Source organism: Bos indicus x Bos taurus, chromosome 29 (assembly GCF_003369695.1).
Source record: "Bos indicus x Bos taurus breed Angus x Brahman F1 hybrid chromosome 29, Bos_hybrid_MaternalHap_v2.0, whole genome shotgun sequence".
Lineage (NCBI taxonomy): Eukaryota > Metazoa > Chordata > Mammalia > Artiodactyla > Bovidae > Bos > Bos indicus x Bos taurus.
Genome location: NC_040104.1, coordinates 33,002,387 through 33,023,018, shown reverse-complemented (window position 1 = coordinate 33,023,018; position 20,632 = coordinate 33,002,387). Strand labels below are relative to the sequence as shown.

General features: G+C 40.6%; 2 protein-coding genes across 6 annotated transcripts in view; one reads left to right on the top strand and one right to left on the bottom strand.

The window, feature by feature from the left end:
* AAMDC (adipogenesis associated Mth938 domain containing) overlaps positions 1-9,873 on the bottom strand; it is a 34,565-nt gene extending 24,692 nt beyond the window's left edge. The window contains exons 1-3 of one of the 4 annotated variants that reach the window (XM_027532697.1): positions 8,768-8,884; positions 989-1,077; positions 80-229 (exon numbers count right to left, since the gene is read on the bottom strand). In XM_027532697.1, the coding sequence (XP_027388498.1) occupies positions 80-211 (132 nt within the window). In that variant the 5' untranslated portion in view covers positions 212-229; positions 989-1,077; positions 8,768-8,884. Of the gene's footprint in view, positions 1-79; positions 230-988; positions 1,078-8,767; positions 8,907-9,801 lie in introns of those variants that run through there. The other 3 variants (XM_027532700.1, XM_027532698.1, XM_027532701.1) reach the window with 3 other exon arrangements.
* The window catches only part of RSF1 (remodeling and spacing factor 1), a 148,945-nt gene continuing 137,327 nt past the window's right edge, over positions 9,015-20,632 (top strand). The window contains exon 1 of one of the 2 annotated variants that reach the window (XM_027532694.1): positions 9,015-9,478. In XM_027532694.1, coding sequence (XP_027388495.1) covers positions 9,292-9,478 — 187 coding nt within the window. In that variant the 5' untranslated portion in view covers positions 9,015-9,291. The remainder of the gene's footprint in view (positions 9,479-20,632) is intronic. The other variant, XM_027532695.1, reaches the window with a different exon arrangement.

The window sequence follows — 20,632 nt, the reverse complement described above, 5'->3', positions numbered from 1 at the left end:
AACTTGGTCATTAAGGCTTAGGAGTTTGGAAATTACTTGGCCAGCCTTACACAGTTTCAACCAGACACTAATAGCTTACCTCAGTTCCTGTTTCTCTCCAATCCCAATCCCGACTTCCCCCTGGCCACACTTTGCAATCCTTATAGATTTTTGTAGAGCCTTGTACTTTCATTTGCCCCCATGAGAGCGAAGCAATTTCAGGGGATGACATAAGGAACTTAACTGAACTCTGAAATTAAAGGAAAAATATAATTAATCAGTTTTAAAGTAAGTTTGAAACAGCTCCAAAATACTGGAGCTAAACTATAAATAGAATATATTTTAAAATATGCTATATACAAAATATAGTAAGCCCTGGTCCTCTATGAGTTAAGAAGCATCTTTGTCATTTATGTAGTTGTCACGTCTTCTGTAAAGGCCTAAAAAGTGAAATGTTATTCTTGGGATCCTGACTCATCCAACCATGGAAACTAGATACTACAATTACTTCTCAGACTCTGGAGAGAATTCTCAGGATATTTTTTGAAAGATAAAATTAAAGGTGAATGGACTTCCCTGGTGGTCCAGTGGTTAAGACTCCACACTCCCAATTCAGGGGGCATGGGTTTGATCCTTGGTCAGGGAACTAAGATCCCACATACCATACTGTGCAGCCAAAAAATTAAAAAGTAATTAAATAAAGGTAGAGATTTACTTCAGCATGATGTAATGAGGAGGTTGACAAATCCTTTCCCCCAAAGCAAGGATAGAGCTGGACAAAACTATCAAAATAATGATTTGGCACTCCAGAAATATAGACATACTTCAAACTGAAGAAATGCCTATTTGTGAAAACTAGTGAATTTCAGATAAGAACAGTAAGATATTTTGTTGTTCTTGCCTGGGATTACACCCATACCCCTACATCGGTTCTGTTGGCACAGAGGTTCAACTTGACTGGGGCAGGGCATGAAAACCAAGTCTTGTTGCTAAGGCAGAAGAGGCTTACTTGATTTAGAGCATAATCTGTAATTCTGGTGATCTCAATGGCAAATAAACATGGATGGCAGGTGGCTCTGCTTCTTCATTATTGTGAGCCTATTTGGAGCAAACAATTGGATTGTCAGAGTAGGCCAGGATTGAAAAGGAATTCCCAGAGGTGATACAGCCAAGGGTGCTGGATAAGCTTTCTAGTATCCAGAGTGGAACAAAGGCTGTGAGCATATGCATCAAAGACAGGAATAGGCCTAAATCATGGAAATGTCTGGGCTAATGGAGCCTATAGAACATACAAAGTGAAAAGGTAATGGGGCTCTGGAGGACTCAGAAGAATATGAGAACCAGGAAGGAAATGAAAACGGCCTGAACACTGAATGTACTCCCCAGCACATACGGATCGGATCAGTAGAGAGGGTAACTCCTATTGGCTTGAGATGTTTGAACACAATCTTTGATTAATCTTTGGCTGGACACTATGCTATACAGGCGCAGAGGAGACCCCTAGGAAGCCAAACTTAAAAATGAAAACAAGGGGAATTCCCTGGTGGTCCAGGAGTTAGGGCTTGGCGCTTTCACTGCTGGGGCCCAAGGTTCTCCCTCGCCACAGAGTTCCCACAAGCCTCACGGCATGACCAAAAGAAAAAAAAAGAAGAAAAAAAAAAAAGAAAACAAAACAAGAAAAAAAGAAAGAAAAGCCCTTAATATAGATTTCAGTGGCTACACATTCCATGGGAGACAGAATTCCAGATTTAGTTTAGGCTAGTGACTACACAGAAACAAATAAACTAAGAACAATGGTGTAGGGGAAGAATCCCAATTCAGACTTTCTATAGCACAGGGAATTATAGCCATTGTCTTGTAATAACTGTTAGTGGAGTATAATTTGTGAAAACACTGAATCACTATACTTAAAAACTAATATAATGTTTTAAAAATTATGATGACAATGACTCAGTGAATATAGAATTTCTCAATAAAGAGACATTTCAAAAAAGAATCATCTAGCATTGATAAGTACAGTAACTAAAAGGGGCTTGTATCACTTGGGGTTCTCCAGAGAAACAGAACCAGTAGACCATATATATTAACAGATTTATTTCACAGAAGTGGCTTATACAATTGTGGGGGCAGGCTGGCAGATCGCTGACTCTTAGGCAGAAATTGTCACTGCAGTATTGACGTGTTACTTCTTCCTCAAGGAAACCTCACTTTTCCTTTTAAGGTCTTTCAATTAATTGAATGAGGGCTTCCAAAAGTACTGAGGATCATCTTCTTTATTTAAAAGTCAATTAATTGTAAATGTTGACTAGGCCACAAAACACCTTCATCGGTTCAGTTCAGTTCAGTCACCCAGTCGTGTCCAACTCTTTGCGACCCCATGAATTGCAGCATGCCAGGCCTCCCTGTCTATCACCAACTCCTGGAGTTCACCCAAACTCTTGTCCATTGAGTTGGTGATGCCATCCAGCCATCTCATCCTCTGTCATCCCCTTCTCCTCCTGCCCCCAAACCCTCCCAGCATCAGTCTTTTTCAGTGAGTCAACTCTTCGCATGAGGTGGCCAAAGTACTGGAGTTTCAGCTTTAGCATCAGTCCTTCTAAAGAACACCCAGGACTGATCTCCTTTAAAATGGACTGGTTGGATGTCCTTTCAGTCCAAGGGACTCTCAAGAGTCTTCTCCAACACCACAGTTCAAAAGCATCAATTCTTAGGCGCTCAGCTTTCTTCACAGTCCAACTTTCACATCCATACATGACCACTGGAAAAACCATAGCCTTGACTAGACGGGCCTTTGTTGGCAAAGTAATGTCTCTGCTTTTGAATATGCTATCCAGGTTGGTCATAACTTTCCTTCCAAGGAGTAAGCGTTTTTTAATTCCATGGCTGCAATCACCATCTGCAGTGATCTGGGAGCCCCCAAAATAAAGTCTGACACTGTTTCCACTGTTTCCCCATCTATTTCCCATCAAGTGATGGGACCAGATGCCATGATCTTAGTTTTCTGAATGATGAGCTTTAAGCCAACTTTTTCACTCTCTCACTTTCATCAAGAGGCTTTTTAGTTCCTCTTCACTTTCTGCTATAAGGGTGGTGTCATCTGCATATCTGAGGTTATTGATATTTCTCCCGGCAATCTTGATTCCAGCTTGTTCTTCTTCTAGCCCAGCATTTCTCATGATGTACTCTGCATACAATATACAGCCTTGACGTAGTCCTTTTCCTATTTGGAACCAGTCTGTTGTTCCATGTCCAGTTCTAACTGTTGCTTCCTGACCTGCATATAGGTTTCTCAAGAGGCAGGTCAGGTGGTCTGGTATTCCCATTTCTTTCAGAACTGTCCACAGTTAATTGTGATCCACACAGTCAAAGGCTTTGGCATAGTCAATAAAGCAGAAATAGATGTTTTTCTGGAACTCTCTTGCTTTTTCCATGATCCAGCAGATGTTGGCAATTTGATCTCTGGTTCCTCTGCCTTTTCTAAAACCAGCTTGAACATCTCGAAGTTCACGGTTCACGTATTGCTGAAGTCTGGCTTGGAGAATTTTGAGCATTACTTTACTAGTGTGTGTGATGAGTGCAATTGTGCGGTAGTTTGAGCATTCTTTGGCATTACCTTTCTTTGGGATTGGAATGAAAACTGACCTTTTCCAGTCCTGTGGCCACTGCTGAGTTTTCCCAATTTGCTGGCATATTGAATGCAGCACTTTCACAGCATCATCTTTTAGGATTTGAAATAGCTCAACTGGAATTCCATCACCTCCACTAGCTTTGTTCGTAGTGATGCTTTCTAAGGCCCACTTGACTTCACATTCCAGGATGTCTGGCTCTAGGTGAGTGATCACACCATCGTGATTATCTGGGTCGTTAAGATCTTTTTTGTACAGTTCTTCTGTGTATTCTTGCCACCTGTTCTTAATATCTTCTGCCTCTGTTAGGTCCATACCATTTCTATCCTTTATTGTGCCCATTTTTGCATGAAATGTTCCCTTGGTATCTCTAATTTTCCTGAAGAGATCTCTAGTCTTTCCCATTCTGTTGTTTTCCTCTATTTCTTTGCATTGATCATTGATCACTGAGGAAGGCTTTCTTATCTCTTCTTGCTATTCTTTGGAACTCTGCATTCAGATGCTTATATCTTTCCTTTTCTTCTTTGCTTTTCACTCATAGCAGCACCTAGATTAGTGTTTGATCGGATTAACTGACTACTATAGCCCAGCCAGGCTGACATATAAAATTAACCATGTCTGAGTGTGAGTGTGAAGTCACTGTCGTATCCGACTCTTTGCAACCCCATGGACTGTAGCCTATCAGGCTCCTTCGTCCATGGGATTTTCCAGGCAAGAATGCTGGAGTGGGTTGCCATTTCCTTCTCCAGGAGATCTTCCCGACCCGGGGATTGAACCCAGGTCTCCCAGATTGTAGGCAGATGCTTTAATGTCTGAGCCACCAGGGAAGTGCTAACCATGTCTACCCCTTGGTAATTTGGTACCTATATACCTGTCCTTAAATTGTATTTAATCTCCAAATAAAGACAATAACAAGTGATATTTCTACCTAATATTAGTAACTACTTATCCATTTTTTAATGTATTATATAACAAAGGACATAAACACTGTTTTTGGTTCTATGGGAGGAAGACATAAGTTTATAAAACATGATTCTTGATGAACAGTTAATATTACACTAGAGAGAGAAGATGTGCAATTCATTATAAAATTTTCTCTTTTTTTTGAAACCAGGAAGGGTGAAACTTTCAACTCTATTGATCATTTAAAACACTGTTTAGGATGTTCTGGGTTCTTTGCACTTCCATATTAATATTAGAACCAACTTACATATTTCTATGGAGAAGGAAATGGCAACCCACTCCAGTGTCCTTGCCTGGAGAATCCCAGGTACGGGGGAGCCTGATGGGCTGCCGTCTATGGGGTCGCACAGAGTTGGACACGACTGAAGCGACTTAGCAGTTAGCAGTACATATTTCTACAAAAAAGCCAACATAACTTCTCTTTCGGTAAAAATAATTATTTCATCTGAGAAATAATTCATCAATTTCAGCCATGCTTTTAAGAAATAAGGATAGATGCTAACTGTTAAGAAAAAAGATGGTAAGACATTTCCAAAAGTGATTCTTCAACGAATAGAATTCTATGCAACAGAGAAGTCAGTTATCATTAAGAGAAAGAATCAGAAAATGGCTGGGTTAAATCTTGTTTATATTACTTCTTATTTTCATATATTTTCCTAAGAAACTATTTTGAAGAACATAAGATTCTTACATCTGTTGACACTGGCTTTTTCATTACATATAACACATACTTCTAAAAGTATTGTTTTAAAAGTGAGTTTTAACAAACCTAAGTAAAGATCCCCTGGAGAAGGGAAAGGCTACCCACTCCAGTATTCTGGCCTGGAGAATTCCATGGACTGTATGTATAGCCTATAAGGTTGCAAAGAGTCGGACATGACTAAGTGACTTCCACTAAGTAAATTTGTTCATGGGAATTCCCAAACTGGCTCCATGATCAAATCCAATTCACCTCAATAACATTTGCCAGGCTTATAATATCTGTTAAAAAAAATATGTGTAAATTATTCTGTTACAAGGCAGATTCTTATCAATGCAATTTGAGAAAATTGAAGGCTAAGTTATTAAATTTTAAAATTAAAGCATAATTATATTCAATTAAGTGCAGATATTATTGAGTTCAAAGATTTTCACAAATGTATAAACTTGCCAAACGTGATACCGAATGTACCTTGAAATTTCCCTTCTGCACCCTTCTAATCAATCCTCTTCTAAGATCAAAAGTAGCTTTTAATTGTTATTCCCACATATTAGACCTTCATGTTGATGAATTTGTAAGTACCTACTCTTTTGTGTCTTTCTTCTTTCACTCAAAATGTTTCTGGGATTCATGAATGTTATAATAGGTATCAGTGTGTATCACTGCTCAGACGCAGTAGTCTGTTGAAAGACTATATCACAATTTACTTACCCATTTTTCTAAAGAGCATTTATTGTTTCTTTTTGGTATTTTGAATAAACTAGTCATTAATTCTGAATGAAAAACTAAGGTTTTTTTTTTTTTTTTTCCCGTAACCCACAAATTATTTTGGCCCAAGGAAAGAAGAGATGTAGTATTATGGGTATTTATTATTTGTTTTTTTCTAAGAATAGACTTAGTGAACATCTGACCTAAACCTTGCTTTGTAATGAAACATCTCTTATCTTTTGGGTGGACATAACTTTTGATGCCCAAGGACTTTGTTCTAATACCAGTCTTGATTAGAAAAGGCAGAAACTCTAACCTTATTTATCAGGCACCCTCCCCCACCTTGCGTAACAGTGTTAGCATTGAGAAAAGAAAAAATTATATAAAGCTGTTTTTTTTTTTGAAAGTTATTTTTACAATCCCTAGAGAGAGCAGGTGAGGTGCTGAAAAAGCTGAAAGTGAAGAAATAGAAAGAGGCAGGGGTAGTGTTATTAAATAATTAAGTCTTTCTTTTGGTTTGAAGGTTTTTTCCCCATCAAAATTCATTCATAAAGATACAATTTTATTTACTATTGTGTACCTGCCTTTCATTTAAAGTCAATTAAGTTATGATCTTATGAAGATTTTTGTATCTTTGCAAAACTGATGAGTTCAGGAGCCCAAGTCTAGAGTATCTCTTGGGAGTTTGAGAGTTCTACCAATATATTTTAGTTTTTGTTTTTTTTTAATTGAGGTATAGTTGATGTATAGTTTTAAATGTTTCAGGTACACAGCACAGTGATTCACAATTTTTAACAGTTATACTACATTTAAATTCACTATAAATTACTGGCTGTATTCCCTGTGTTGTACAATATTTGTTTTAGTTTAGTTGTTTCATTATGGTGTTGCTTATAACATTTTACCACATATTAAATTAAAACTTCTCTTTTGCTAGTATAATTCATCACCAAGAAATATTCTTAAAATGAGACTTTTCTTTTTTTAAAAACTTTTTTATTGTGGCAAAATATATATACCATAAAACTTAACCATTTTAGCCATTTTTAGGCACATAGTTCAATGGCATGAAGTACAATCACATTGTTGTGTAGACTTTATTTAATCAGTACTTCTTAAACTGGAATTCTCAAGAGTATTTGTAAATTTTAAAAGAACATTTTTTTCCTTTAAAAAGGGTTTATATATTATTCAGGATTAAGAATCAGTATTCTAGTTAATAAATTCCTCTTACAATATAGAATATTTTTCTCTTGATAAATGAGAATTCTTTCCTTGGTTAATAGTCTGACATAGAACATTATGGTTTTTCCCTTTTTTACCTAGAAATGTGGAACAAAATTTAATTTTTAAGATGGTAATCATTTTCTCTGTTCCCAATATAATTATTTGCCTATATATTTCTTTTGTTGTTCAGTTGCTCAGTCATGTCTGACTCTTTGTGACCCCCATGACTACATCAGGCCAGGCCTCCCTGTCCTTCACTATCTCCTGGAATGTGCTCAAACTCATGTCCATTGAGTTATGCCATATATTTATTTTCTTTTAATTATAAATTGTCCTGTGATTTATATTATATTTTGAAATTATTTTATTAAGTAGATACTATATAAATTTTAAATGCACACTGAAATTTTTGGCTCAAAGTAGTAAACTATCAATTACAAACAATTGAATACAATCTAAATTTTAGGGATTTTCTTCAATAGTAGCAACTAATTTTTAAAGTATTTACAATGTGCCAGGGGCTTCCCTGGTAGCTCAGTTGGTAAAGAACCTGTCTGCAATGCAGGAGACCCCGGTTGGATCCCTGGGTTGGAAGATCCCCTGGAGAAGGACATGGCTACCCACTCCAGTATTCTGGCCTTGAGAATTCCCTCGACTGTATAGTCCATGGGGTCGCAAAGAGTCGGACACGACTGAGCAACTTTTACTCACAATGTGCCAGGGCATTGTGCTAATCAATTTATTGTGAATTATACAGTAAAATCTTATGATGTAGGTACTATCATCACCGCCCCCCCACCTTCAGACTTTCAAAGAAATGAAAAAGTCTTCCCAATGTCGTGAAGCGGTTTTCTTAGGACTCAAGTCTTGCTGAACTCCAAGTCCAGACTCTTAACCATAATAATGCACATTATATCCCAAGCTACATATTCTGCTTTGCATTACTGATGGTTTTTCTGAGATTCTTTGTGGGAGAGTGCTCACTACTTCTCCCAACGAAGCAGAACTCTGTCTTCTAACAAACTTTTGCCCTTGCAACAAATTTCCTACCAGGTGTGCGCTCAGGGCAGTCCTAGTCCACCCTCGATCTTGGTTCCGCTACAGAGATTGGTCCCTAAGATCTCAGTCCTTAACAGGGCCCCTCGCCCTCCCACCCTGGCAAACTCAGGAGGGCCCAATCCTCTCAAACTTTGCTCCCTGAGAAGAGCCTGGTCCCTTCAAACCCCGGATTTCCTAACACGGCCCCAACTCCTCAGACTGGAGATCTCGGCAGAGTTTCGTTCCATCAGGCCCTCGTCCCCCAGTTCTCAGACACTGCTTTCAAGCAGGTGCAGTACTTGTACCTCAGCAAACTTCACAGAGACTCCTTCATTACAAAGGATCCATCCCAATCCCCAACTCAGGGCACCTCTCTACTTTTCCCCTCTCCAATTTTTCCTCAGAATAGCTTTTTTTTTTTTTCTATTCTGCTCTTTTTCTCCTTCTTATTCACTCTCCTCAACTTCCCTGACCATCTATCTGGTGGCCAGTTTCAGTTCCAGGAGTGACCCCCCCCCAAACTTACCCGACACCTTCCGAGGAGCGGAGATCTCAAACCGCTCCGTGCTTTACCTCTCACCTTTGCTCAGGCGATCTCCGCTAGACGCTCTCCCCCCTGACTCGCCCCGCCCGGAAAAGAATGTTTCGGCCAGTCTTCAAGCGAAGCCCCGCCCCCTTCAAGTCTATTGGTCTTTGCCCCCAAAAGTCCCGCCTCCCGAGCTTCCAGCCCCGCCTCCCTGCTCCGCAGCCCTTGTTTTCATTCCCCCTGTCACACGAGGCAGTGGCAAGCCCGAAGTGGGAGGAGCGGGAAGAGGGCGGAAAGTGAAAGGCACGGAGCGCCTCTCTTTCCTCCGTCTGACTGGGTTCTCGACTGCTCTGAGACGCCGTTGTATTGTGGGATCGCGGCGCCGTGCCTGAGACGCCCGGATCCGCAGGGGCGCCCACTTGCTAGCGCCTCCTGTCGTCTGTAAGGTTGCCCTGCTGTTCCTCGGCACCCCAACTCCCCTCACCACCCCCATCGCCTCCTCCTCCTCCATCCTCCAGTTCAAAATGGCGGCGGCGGCGGCAGCGGCGGCGGCGATGGCTCCTCCGGGCTGCCCGGGTTCGTGTCCCAACTTCGCCGTAGTCTGCTCTTTCTTGGAGCGCTACGGGCCGCTGCTCGACCTGCCTGAGTTGCCGTTCCCGGAGCTCGAGCGGGTGCTGCAAGCTCCGCCGCCGGACGTCGGCAACGGAGAAGGTAAGCGAGGGGGCCCGAACGCCCGGCGGGAAGCGGCCCTGGCTTGCTCCTTCTCTCTGCTCCCCACAGACACCCCGGGCCTCCGCGGCTCTGTCCTCCCGCTGAGGCGCAGTTCCGCGCGGCCCGTCTCCTCCGCCCAGCCCCCGGGGGTCTCGGGCAGTGGGGAGGCGGGGCGGAGGCCCCGTAGGGCCAACTCCGCCCGGCGCCCGGCAGAGGTGGGGGCGTCGTGGTCTAGGTCTGGGCGCGGGGGATGAGGGGGGGGTCATTGTGCTGATCGGCCGCACCGGGGGCTGCTACCCCGCGGTGGGGGCCAGGTCCCTTACCCCTTCTCGTTCTCGGTGGCGGAGGAAGGGGAGCGCAGGTTCCGGCCAGCTTTGCGCTTTTCTCCTCTACCCCTCCCTCGCTCCCTCCCCTCCTCCCACCATCCTCCCTACTATCTCGGGGGAGGCTGGGCTCGTCTTCTCCGGGCGCCCCTTTCTCTCCCTCCACCTGGGTGGGCGGGGGCCAGAGGACACTTCATCTCTCCCTCCCTCTAGTGGGAACTCCCCCGAGAGAGAGTCGGCTCCGGTCTCCTTTCCCTTCCCCTCCAGGGTCGGTTTAACCCCCAAAACTCCTTCTTCGGGAGTCGGGAGGTTTGCTGCTCCTTCATAGGAAGGGGGTCCTCTTCCATTCTCACTTTGGGGGGTGGGTGGTGGTGAAGTCGGTTTTGCTTCTCCGCTTTGGTGGGCAGAGGGTTAATTTCTCCTCCCCCATAGTTTTTCTCCTCCTCCCTGCTCCCCCCCTCCCCCAAATAATAGAAAAGCATCTCTCCACTTTTCCAGTCCCTTCCCCCTTCATCCTGGCAGTAAGGCTTAGGGGAAGAAGTCGCCCTCCCATTTGAAGGGTAGGGTGGGGTGTTTAGTATGTAGGATGGAGGAGGGGCTCAGACGGAGGGGGAAACAGTTGAAGAAGGTGCTTGTTGCTCATGTTTCTCTCTCTGGTGCCGCCGGTCTATTATTGGTGTTCGCAAGTGGTGCTCCTTCCACATAAGGCCACCGCGCGGGTGCAGGGCGCATGCTCTGCCCGGCCCCATTGAAACTTCCTGCTGCTGCTTGCTGCTGGTGGTTCTTTTCGCTGGAGCATCTCCGCGCCGCGCCTGCTGCCTCCAGCCCTCACTGAGCGCGTACACTCAGTCCCTGTTTATTCCCGATCTTTCCTCTCTTTTTCAGAGAAAGGTTTTTTGTTGTTATGGTACTCTGAGCATTGCCTTTATCTGGGAACAGCCCTTGGCTGAAGAAGAAACGTTGTCCAAATAGGTCCTTTTTTCCCCTTTTTGTCCGTACTAGGTGGCCACAGTGTGGACTAGGTATTGTGCGAAACAGATAGCTATTTCCTTTTCAAGAAATCAGGGTGTTTTCAATTCTCCATGGGAATGAAGTTTCTGTTAGTAGAATATATGTACATTGCTAGAAAGAGCCCAAGTGTGAAGTTGTCCAAAATATAACCTAGAGAGTAAATTATGTTATGGCTACCAGACTCACATGAATACAGCAATTATGGTACAGGCATATATCTCTCCTTACCTGCCCAAATCTACTCTACCGTTAAAAAGCTCCGGCAAATAAAAGGTTACATTATATAAAGACTTCCTGCAGAATTTCTTGAAAAGTTAAACTCCCCAATGTAGTTAGAATTTGATGGTTATCAAATTGTATTTATATTTTTTATGGAAATAGTCATTTTGAAGGACATATGCCTTGTTAGTTACTTTTAGGATATCTTGGGAAATGATGGTAATGTATCTATAAGAAAAATGTGGGAATTTGAGGAAAGGTACTGCTGGTAACTTGTTTTTGGAATATATGATATTTCAACCAAGTTGAAATGCAAGCATAAACTTTATGTCATGGCACTGTATTTTGGGTGGTATATAAGATTGCTTGACTCTCCATTCCTAATAAGTGTTTTGGCCTCTGCATTTGGCTTTTGTTAGAAACAAGAAAAAAAATATCAGGGTCAGTCTAATACTTCATGTTACTTTCTAGCTAGTATTGAACAGTGGGTGACTAAGTAAAAAATGAGAAATAATGCGCGCCAAAAGAATATACCAGTGGGTTCAGCCACGCATTATTGTTGGTAAAGTTTCAACTATGATAATAGATTTTGTCATCAGTTGATCTAAGAATAATAATCAGTGTTACCCAGTTCAACATACTTGGCAAATGAAGTCTCTGCAGGTGAAATGCTGTGCAGGGAGGAGACTTCCAGGCCTTTGGTGATGGTTAACCTACTTGTAATAATTGATAATACTGCTCCAACTAAGAATGTTTGAACTGAGTCTTGGAGTTGTGGTGTACTAGAGTTAAAAGACATTGGATATAGTTGAACTAAATGTTTTGCTGATTGTCTCAGGACAGCTGAATCAGCCTCTTGAATAGTGTAATATTAATATGTAGTTTGTGGGGGAAATTACTTAATTTCTGTGGATCTGGTTTCTTGAGGAAATGGAGGTAATATCTGAGGATCAAATGAAATGTTTCAAAAGTCCTATCATAAACCAAGTACATATATATATATATATATATATATATATATATAATTTTTATTTTTTTTTTGCCCTACTACACTCTGTGTGTATTCTATTTCCCCTACCAGGGATTGAACCTGGGCACTGTAGTCAAAGTGCCAAGTTCTAACCACTGAACCCCAGGGAATCCCTGAAATACTGTTGTGTTACAAATTTTATTAAAGGTATTTATGAGGTAACAGACACAAAAGTGCATTTGGACTGAAAATATTAATTTTTAGCATGTCGTGAGAAAGGACTTTAAGCACAGTATAATGTTGAGCCTTTGTGCTCTTGGGGGATAGTCTTTGTTATAATCAAAGGAGTTTTGCTCTGTATACATTTTAATATTCTTAAAAGGCAGTTCTTAGTGCTGTTGAAAGAACCCTATTGTATAAAACTTGGTTTTTCCTGGTGTAATTATACCTTAAAAAGTTTGTAAAGTGTACTCTTCTGAGTTGCCAGTTAAATATTTTTCACCTAGTCATTTATTGTGGTAGGTATATTGATACCATAACATCTTTGGAAAAGACCATTTCTGTATGTTGTTCTTGTTTAGGCACTTTATGAACTTTCCCTTAAGTTTTTGTTTATAAGTCTTATTTTGACATTATGGCTTCAGCTTCGAATGCTTCCTTTATCCCCTACAGTGTCAATTATTACTTTTTACTTTATTTTAAAAAATCTTTATTTATTTGGCACACTGGGTCTTAGTCATGGCATACAGAATCTTCACTCTTCATTGTGGCATGAGGGATTTTTAGTGGCATTTGGGATCTAATTCCCTGACCAGGGATCGAACCCAGGCCCCTTACATTGGGAGTGCAGAATTTCAGCCGCTGGACCACCAGGGAAGTCCCAAAGTTGGTTTTATAAACTACTTTTTTAGTCTTAAGGATATAATAATAGCTACTACTTGCTGAGCATTTACCGTGTGCAAACATCTCCTTATTCCTCACAGCTACACTCTGAGGTTGGTACTGTTATTCCCATTTGGCAAGTGTAGAAACTAAGGTTCAAGAGGTTGATTCAGCTGTTCAGTGCCCAAGCTTATATAGTTTTTGCTAGAATCTTATTTAGATTTCATAGTGATATTAATTAGAATAGGAAAAGGGTGTGCCAACTGACACTGTAGCCCTCCCAGTTCTGCGTCTAATGTAGCCTTCCCAATTCTGTGCTCTGTATGGACTTCACCAGCGTCCTCTTGATGACTGGTGGTTGATCAGGACGTATGAATATAACTAAAAGTTGACATTGACTTTGTGGAATTACCAACATCCAAGGCTCCCCGGTATATTCCCTCTTCTCCAGAGGACTTTCTTCTTCAAGAGGAAAATATACTTTTCCATCCTTTAAAGGTAGTCTTAGTATGGGTACTGATTGAGAAATTATATTTATCTAATAACAGTCTACTAAGCTGTGTATGGATATGGTTGACCGAGTTATTGTATAGTACTAAATAAGTTGATCATTAGGTTTTTGGTTTGTTGGGGTTTTTAAATTTTAATTTTTAGAGCTATTTTAGGTTTGATTTGTGTTTTGAGTTTTTTAATGATTTGAACTTTGAACTCTTGTGGTCAAAATGTCAAATATTTATAAAAGGATATACTTTTTTTGTTTTAACTAGAGTTGTGACTGTAACTTAATATATTCTCTTCTGTTAGTGATAACTGAATTGTGTGACAGTAGTTTTTAGGTTCATTCATAAATTAGAAAGATAACTTTACTGTAACTGGAGTCACCATCTGTTACTTTGAGCAAAAGATCTTACCAGGTACACGTGCCAGGAGTTGCATGGATCCACAGTGGTAGATTGTTGGTGGTAGCATTGCTGGAACCAGAGCCTTATCTGGTTGAAATGTCCAGTTTCAGTTCTTCTACCTTTGAAAGAAGAGATGTTCTTTACACATTTATTAGAAGGAAAGAGAGAAAAGTATTTCTTTCTCATCATTTCCTCATCTATATCATAGAGTTGAGGTAATCAAAAATTATAGAGGATTGGAGGAAGGTTGTTGACCTTGTCCCAGAACTGGAGGTACTAGGGAAAGAAGGAATCTGGAAGAAGCACAAGCTGGAATCAAGATTGCTGGGAGAAATATCAATAACCTCAGATATGCAGATGACACCACCCTTATGGCAGAAAGTGAAGAGGAACTAAAAAGCCTCTTGATGAGAGTGAAAGAGGAGAGTGAAAAAGTTGGCTTAAAGCTCAACATTCAGAAAACGAAGATCATGGCATCTGGTCCCATCACTTCATGGCAAATAGATGGGGAAACAGTGGAAACAGTGTCAGACTTTATTTTTGGGGCTCCAAAATCACTGCAAATGGTGACTGCAGCCATGAAATTAAAAGACGCTTATTCCTTGGAAGGAAAGTTATGACCAACCTAGATAGCATATTCAAAAGCAGAGACATTACTTTGCCAACAAAGGTCCGTCTAGTCAAGGCTATGGTTTTTCCAGTGGTCATATATGGATGCGAAAGTTGAACTGTGAAGAAGGCTGAGTGCCGAAGAATTGATGCTTTTGAACTGTGGTGTTGGAGAAGACTCTTGAGAGTCCCTTGGACTGCAAGGAGATCAACCTGTCCATTCTAAAGGAGATCAGCCCTGGGTGTTCTTTGGAAGGAATGATGCTGAAGCTGAAACTCCAGTACTTTGGCCACCTCATGGGAAGAGTTCACTCATTGGAAAAGACTCTGATGCTGGGAGGGATTGGGGGCAGGAGGAGAAGGGGACGACAGAGGATGAGATGGCTGGATGGCATCACTGACTCGATGGACGTGAGTTTGAGTGAAGTCCAGGAGATGGTGATGGACAGGGAGGCCTGACGTGCTGCGATTCATGGGGTTGTAAAGAGTCAGATACGACTGAGTGACTGAACTGAACTGAACTGAATGAAAACTGACTTTCTTGTTGTTTTAATTACTAAGTTTGCCTTGAAATTTATCTGTTGTTAAATTCTCAGTAAAGAAGAGAAGCATTTATTAGCTACGTCTTTTGCTTATATGTATAGTGAATATTTGCTATATTTTAATTACAGTAATCATTATGGTGATTATTTATTTTAAAAAATACCCTCTTTATTTTTGGCCACTCGGCTTGTGGGATTTTAGCTTTCAGATCAGGGTTTGAACCCAAGTACTTGCTGATGAGAGCACAGAGTCCTAACCACTGGACTAGGGAATTCCCTATGGTGATTATTTAAAGAAAAAACTTAAACCTTTCCTTTTTTAAAAAGTTTATTTATTTTATTTTTGGCTGACTGTGTTTTTGTTGCTGTGTGCGGGCTTTCTCTAGTTGTAGTGTGCAGGGTCTGCTGATGCGCGGGCTTCTCATTGTGGCTTCTCTTCTTGTGGAGCGCAGGCTCTGGGTGTATCAGGCTTCAGTCATCCAGTGTGGGCTCAGCTGTTGTAGCTCATGGGCTCTAGAGTGCCAGCTCAGCAGTTAGGGTGCGCGAGCCCAGCTGCTCCACCGCATGAGAAGTCCTCCTGGACCAGGGATTGAACCCATGTCCTCTGCGTTGGCGGATGGACTCCCAATCACTGGACCACCAGGGAAGTCCTGTACCCTTCTTTTAAGGATTTTCTAATCTAGTAAGAAGTAAGTAGCAAAACTGAGATTGAGTTACCATCACCATTCAAACACTTACTTTTTTCCTGTGGGATTTTATCAACTGAAGTTAGTAGTCTATGAATTCTAGTCTATAAGTTAATGGACTGAAATTATCTCTGATAACTTTATGGTGAGATGTACAGCCTCATACAGTGTGGAAAAGTTGGAACAATTCAGACCCAAAGTACATGTTGACATGAATCATGTATTCAAGAAAGGTATTTATGTGTGTTCCTGGATTTAAAATTTCTTTGACTCTATCCTTGGTGGTTATAGTCATATATATATATTTTTTAATAGTCTTAATATGCTGTGTCTGAGTATTTTTCGTTTTATTTTGTTTTCTGTTTTTACTTTTGTGGCAGATCCCATTACAAAGGGTATCAATGTGTTTTCTACTTTTAATTTTAGAATTTTTGAAATATCTATTGCTTGAGAGAATAAGCTGGAGCCTCATTTAAAAAAAAAGGATTATAGATTCTTTCAACAATTGTCAGTTGATTATGTACTGTGTGCCAGATGCACTGTACATGCGTGATACATTAATGAGCAAAATAGATAAGATCCTTGGCCTTATGGAGCTCACAGTGTAGCAGCAAAGATAGACAATGAAGCAGTGATTTTTTTTTTAAGTTATTATATGGGCAAGTATACTGTATATGCTGAAATGATTCATATTTTTAGTGAACTTTGTTAAGCTTGCTTAATTTGCCTAACTCTGTATTTATCCTATCTCTGTGCTTTTTTTTTTCTATATTTGTACAATTTTATCTTAATAATTTTCTGGATGGTGTGATTAATAGGTTTTTATTTTTCTCTGTGTCTTACATTTTTCCACATTTCACTTTCAGTACTAATTATGTATGTCTTCAGTAATCACAAAAAAAATTATTTAAAGGTAGTCTTATGCCAGAAGTGAAATGGATGAAAGTAGTCAAAAGGTATAAAATTCCAGTTATAAAGTAAACCATGGAGATATAATGTCTAGGATGGTAACTATAGTTAATAATACTGTTTTATATGTTTGCAACTTGCTGAGAGTACATCTCAAAAGTTCTCACTGCAGGAAAAAAATTTATAACAATGTAGTGATTATAAATGTTATAACAATGTAGTGATTTATACTATGTTAACTTTTGCTCATTTCACAATATATATAAATATTGTATCACGTTGTACACCTGAAACTAACATGGTGTATGTCGATCATGGGCTTCTCTGAATGGTTTCAGAGGTAAAGAATCCACCTGCAGTGCAGGAGCTGTAGGTTCAATCCCTGGGTCCAATCCCTGGGTCAGGAAGATCCCCTGAAGAAGGAAATGGCTACCCACTTCAGTATGCTTGCCTGAGAAATCCCATGGACAGAGGGGTCTGGCACACTATATATAGTCCATGGGTCACAAAAGAGCCAGACACAACTTAGCAACTAAACAACAACATGTCAATTATATCTCAAAAAAAAAAAAAAAAGAATAAAGAAAATTAGTTTTATAAGAGGGTTTATCAAAGAAAAAATTGAGTTGCTGCTTTATTTACTTTTAATTTTGAATTATCTCTCACCATGAATATTACCATCATTCACCCAAGTCTGCCAAGTCTGAAGGTATGAAAGGTTGTTTCACATCTTTAATGCCTTTTCTTCATCCTCCTATCTGAGTTGAATATTCTTCTCCCTTTCCTTTCCTGCTCACTGTACTCCTGCCCATCATTAATCTGATCTTTAAGGACCAAATACACATGTGAAATTTATTCTGCTTCCTCTGTCTCTCAAGTTAACTATTTCCATCTTTTTACTTCAGCATGTGCCCTGTATTCACAACACTTTCTGCACATAGTCTAGCCTCTTAAGTTTCTTGAGGGCAGGGGTAGTGTTTATGAAATGAATAGTTTTTTCTGAGTTTATTATAAGACCATATTGTGTTCTAAAACTTAATTTTAGAACTAAATCTTCTTTAAAGTAAACTTTTTTTTTTTTTGCTGACCTCTCTCTGAGATTCTGTTTTTATTTTCTTTAGATGTATACCCAGAAGTGAGATTGTTGGCAGGATCAATCATATCTCAACCACTACTTGTTTCAAAGTCTTTCTGAGGTGATGCAGTTGCTGCTGCTGCTGCTGCTGCTAAGTTGCTTCAGTCGTGTCAGACTTTGTTCGACCCCATAGATGGCAGCCCACCAGGCTCCCCCGTCCCTGGGATTCTCCAGGCAAGAGCACTGGAGTGGGTTGTGGTGGCCTTCTCTATAAAGTAAACTTTTAAATAAGCATTTACCCACCATATGAAAGGGGGCTTCCCTGATAGCTCAGTTGGTAAAGAATCTGCCTGCAGTGCAGGAGACCTGGGTTTGATCCCTGGGTTGGGAAGATTCCTTGGAGAAGGGAAAGGCTACCCACTCCAGTATTCTGGCCTGGAGAATTCCATGGACTGTATTGTCCATGGGGTCACAATGAGTTGGACACTACTGAGTAACTTTAACTTCGCTGTATGAGAATGATACTCTTTCCATTGATAGTTGGAAAGTGAATGCCATGTTGGTTAATGATAGCACTTGAGTTAACCAGATTTTGTGTCCCACTTAATTAGATGTAGTATTTAAAATGAATGCATAGAGTTGGAAATTCAAGCCTAGTCTGTGACAGTCTAATGCAGGAGTGGGTCAGTTCAGTTCAGTTGCTCAGTCATGTCCAACGCTTTGCGACCCCATAGACTGCAGCACACCAGGCCTCCCTGTCCATCACCAACTCCTGGAGCTCACTCAAACTCATGTTCATTGAGTCGGTGATGCCATCCAACCATCTCATCCTCTCTTGTCCCCTCCACTTCCCACCTTCAATCTTTCCCAGTATCAGGGTCTTCAGTTCTTCACATCAGGTGGCCAAAGTATTGGAGTTTCAGCTTCAGCATCAGTCCTTCCAATGAATATTCAGGACTAATTTCCTTTAGGATGGACTGGTTGGATGTCCTTGATGTCCAAGGGACTCTCACGAGTCTTCTCCAACATCGCAGTTCAAAAGCATCAATTCTTCGGTGCTCAACTTTCTTTATTGTCCAACTCTCACATCCATACATGACTACTGGAAAAACCAAAGCTTTGACTAGATGGACCTTTGTTGGCAAAATAATGTCTCTGCTTTTTAATATGCTGTCTAGTTTGGTCATAACTTTTCTTCCAAGGAGTAAGCGTCTTTTAATTTCATGGCTGCAATCACCACCTGCAGTGATTTTGGAGCCCCCAAATCAAGTCTGTCACTGTTTCCATTGTTTCCCCATCTATTTGCCATGAAATGATGGGACCTGATGCCATGATCTTAGTTTTCTGAATGTTGAGTTTTAAGCTAGCTCTTTCACTTTCATCAAGCTCTTTAGTTCTTCGCTTTCTGCCATAAGGGTGGTGTCATCTGCATATCTGAGGTTATTGATATTTCTCCCGGCAATCTTGATTCCAGCTTGTGCTTCTTCCAGCCCAGCGTTTCTCATGATGTACTCTGCATATAAGTTAAACAAGCAGGGTGACAATATACAGCCTTGATGTACTCCTTTCCCTATTTGGAACCAGTCTGTTGTTCCATGTCCAGTTCTAACTGTTGCTTCTTAACCAGCATATAGATATCTCAGGAAGTAAGTCTGATGGTCTGGTATTCCCATCTTTTGAAGCATTTTCCACAGTTTGTTTTGATCCACACAGTCAAAGGCCTTGACATAGTCAATAAAGCAGAAATAGATGTTTTTCTGGAACTCTCTTGCTTTTTCCATGATCCAGCGGGTGTTGGCAGTTGATCTCTACTTCCTTTGCCTTTTCTATATCCAGCTTGAACATCTGGAAGTTCACGGTTCATGTACTGTTAAAGCCTGGCTTGGAGAATTTTGAGCATTACTTTACTAGCGTGTAAGATGAGTGCAATTGTGCTGTAGTTTGAGCGTTCTTTAACATTGCCTTTCTTTGGGATTGGAATGAAAACTGACCTCTTCCAAGCCAATTGGCTGTTTTTGGAAATTAAGTATTATTGGTTAATGGCCATGCTAATTTGTTTACATACTGTTAATAGTAACTTTCACACTAAAGTGTCCGAGGTGACTGATAGTGACAAAAAAGTATAGTCTACAAAACCTAAAGTATTTACTGTCTGGCCCTTTACTGGGAAAAAAAAAAAATGTGAATGAACGTAACTCTCAGATGATTTTCTTTGTGTTTGAGAACACTTTTAAAACCAGAATAATACTAATTAAGTGTGTAGAGTGTCTTGTGAATGAAAAATTGAAGCAGTAGTTTCCTCAATATTTATCTAATTTTACACACACCTGTTTTACTGCTCTTCTGTCTTAGGTTAGGTGAATTTAAAAGCTTTTCTGGGGAATTCCCTGATAGTCCAGTGGCTAAGACTCCACTCTCCCAGTGGAGTGGGTCCTGGTCAGGAAACTAGATTCCCACACGTCACAAGTAAGAGTTTGCATGCTGCAACTAAAAATCCTGTGTGCCGCAACTAAGACCGGGCACAGCCAAGTAAATATTAAAAGCTTTTCTGTTAACAGGTTGATGAAGACATTACATTGAATTAAATTCTTTCACCCAAGGATAGCCATGGGTTCCTCGGTCTAATTATCCTAAGGCAAGGCTGGGACAGAGGCCGAGTGACATACTGATTGGCAGTAAGGCTTTGAATTGTTATAATACTGCTGTTAACACTGGCTTCAAAGTTCAAGTGTACTGATTTAAGATCTGATTTGGAGGTAGAGTCCCACATCTTGGTGAGGATAAACTTGGGTGAACAATGATGCCATGTTCTTAGATGGGAAAGTATGTATTGACTGAAGGTAGGACTTAAAAGATTTACTTAGGTTACTTAGGGCACAGAGGGTCGGGGAGAACATACTGGAAAATAGCCTACTTATTAGTGGGTGATTTTATGTGTCTTGAGAGTCAGTATTTTACAGGGAAATTAACAGAATATCGGTTGTAAAACTTCGCATTTCAAATTCTGGATATATCAGGAAATTTAC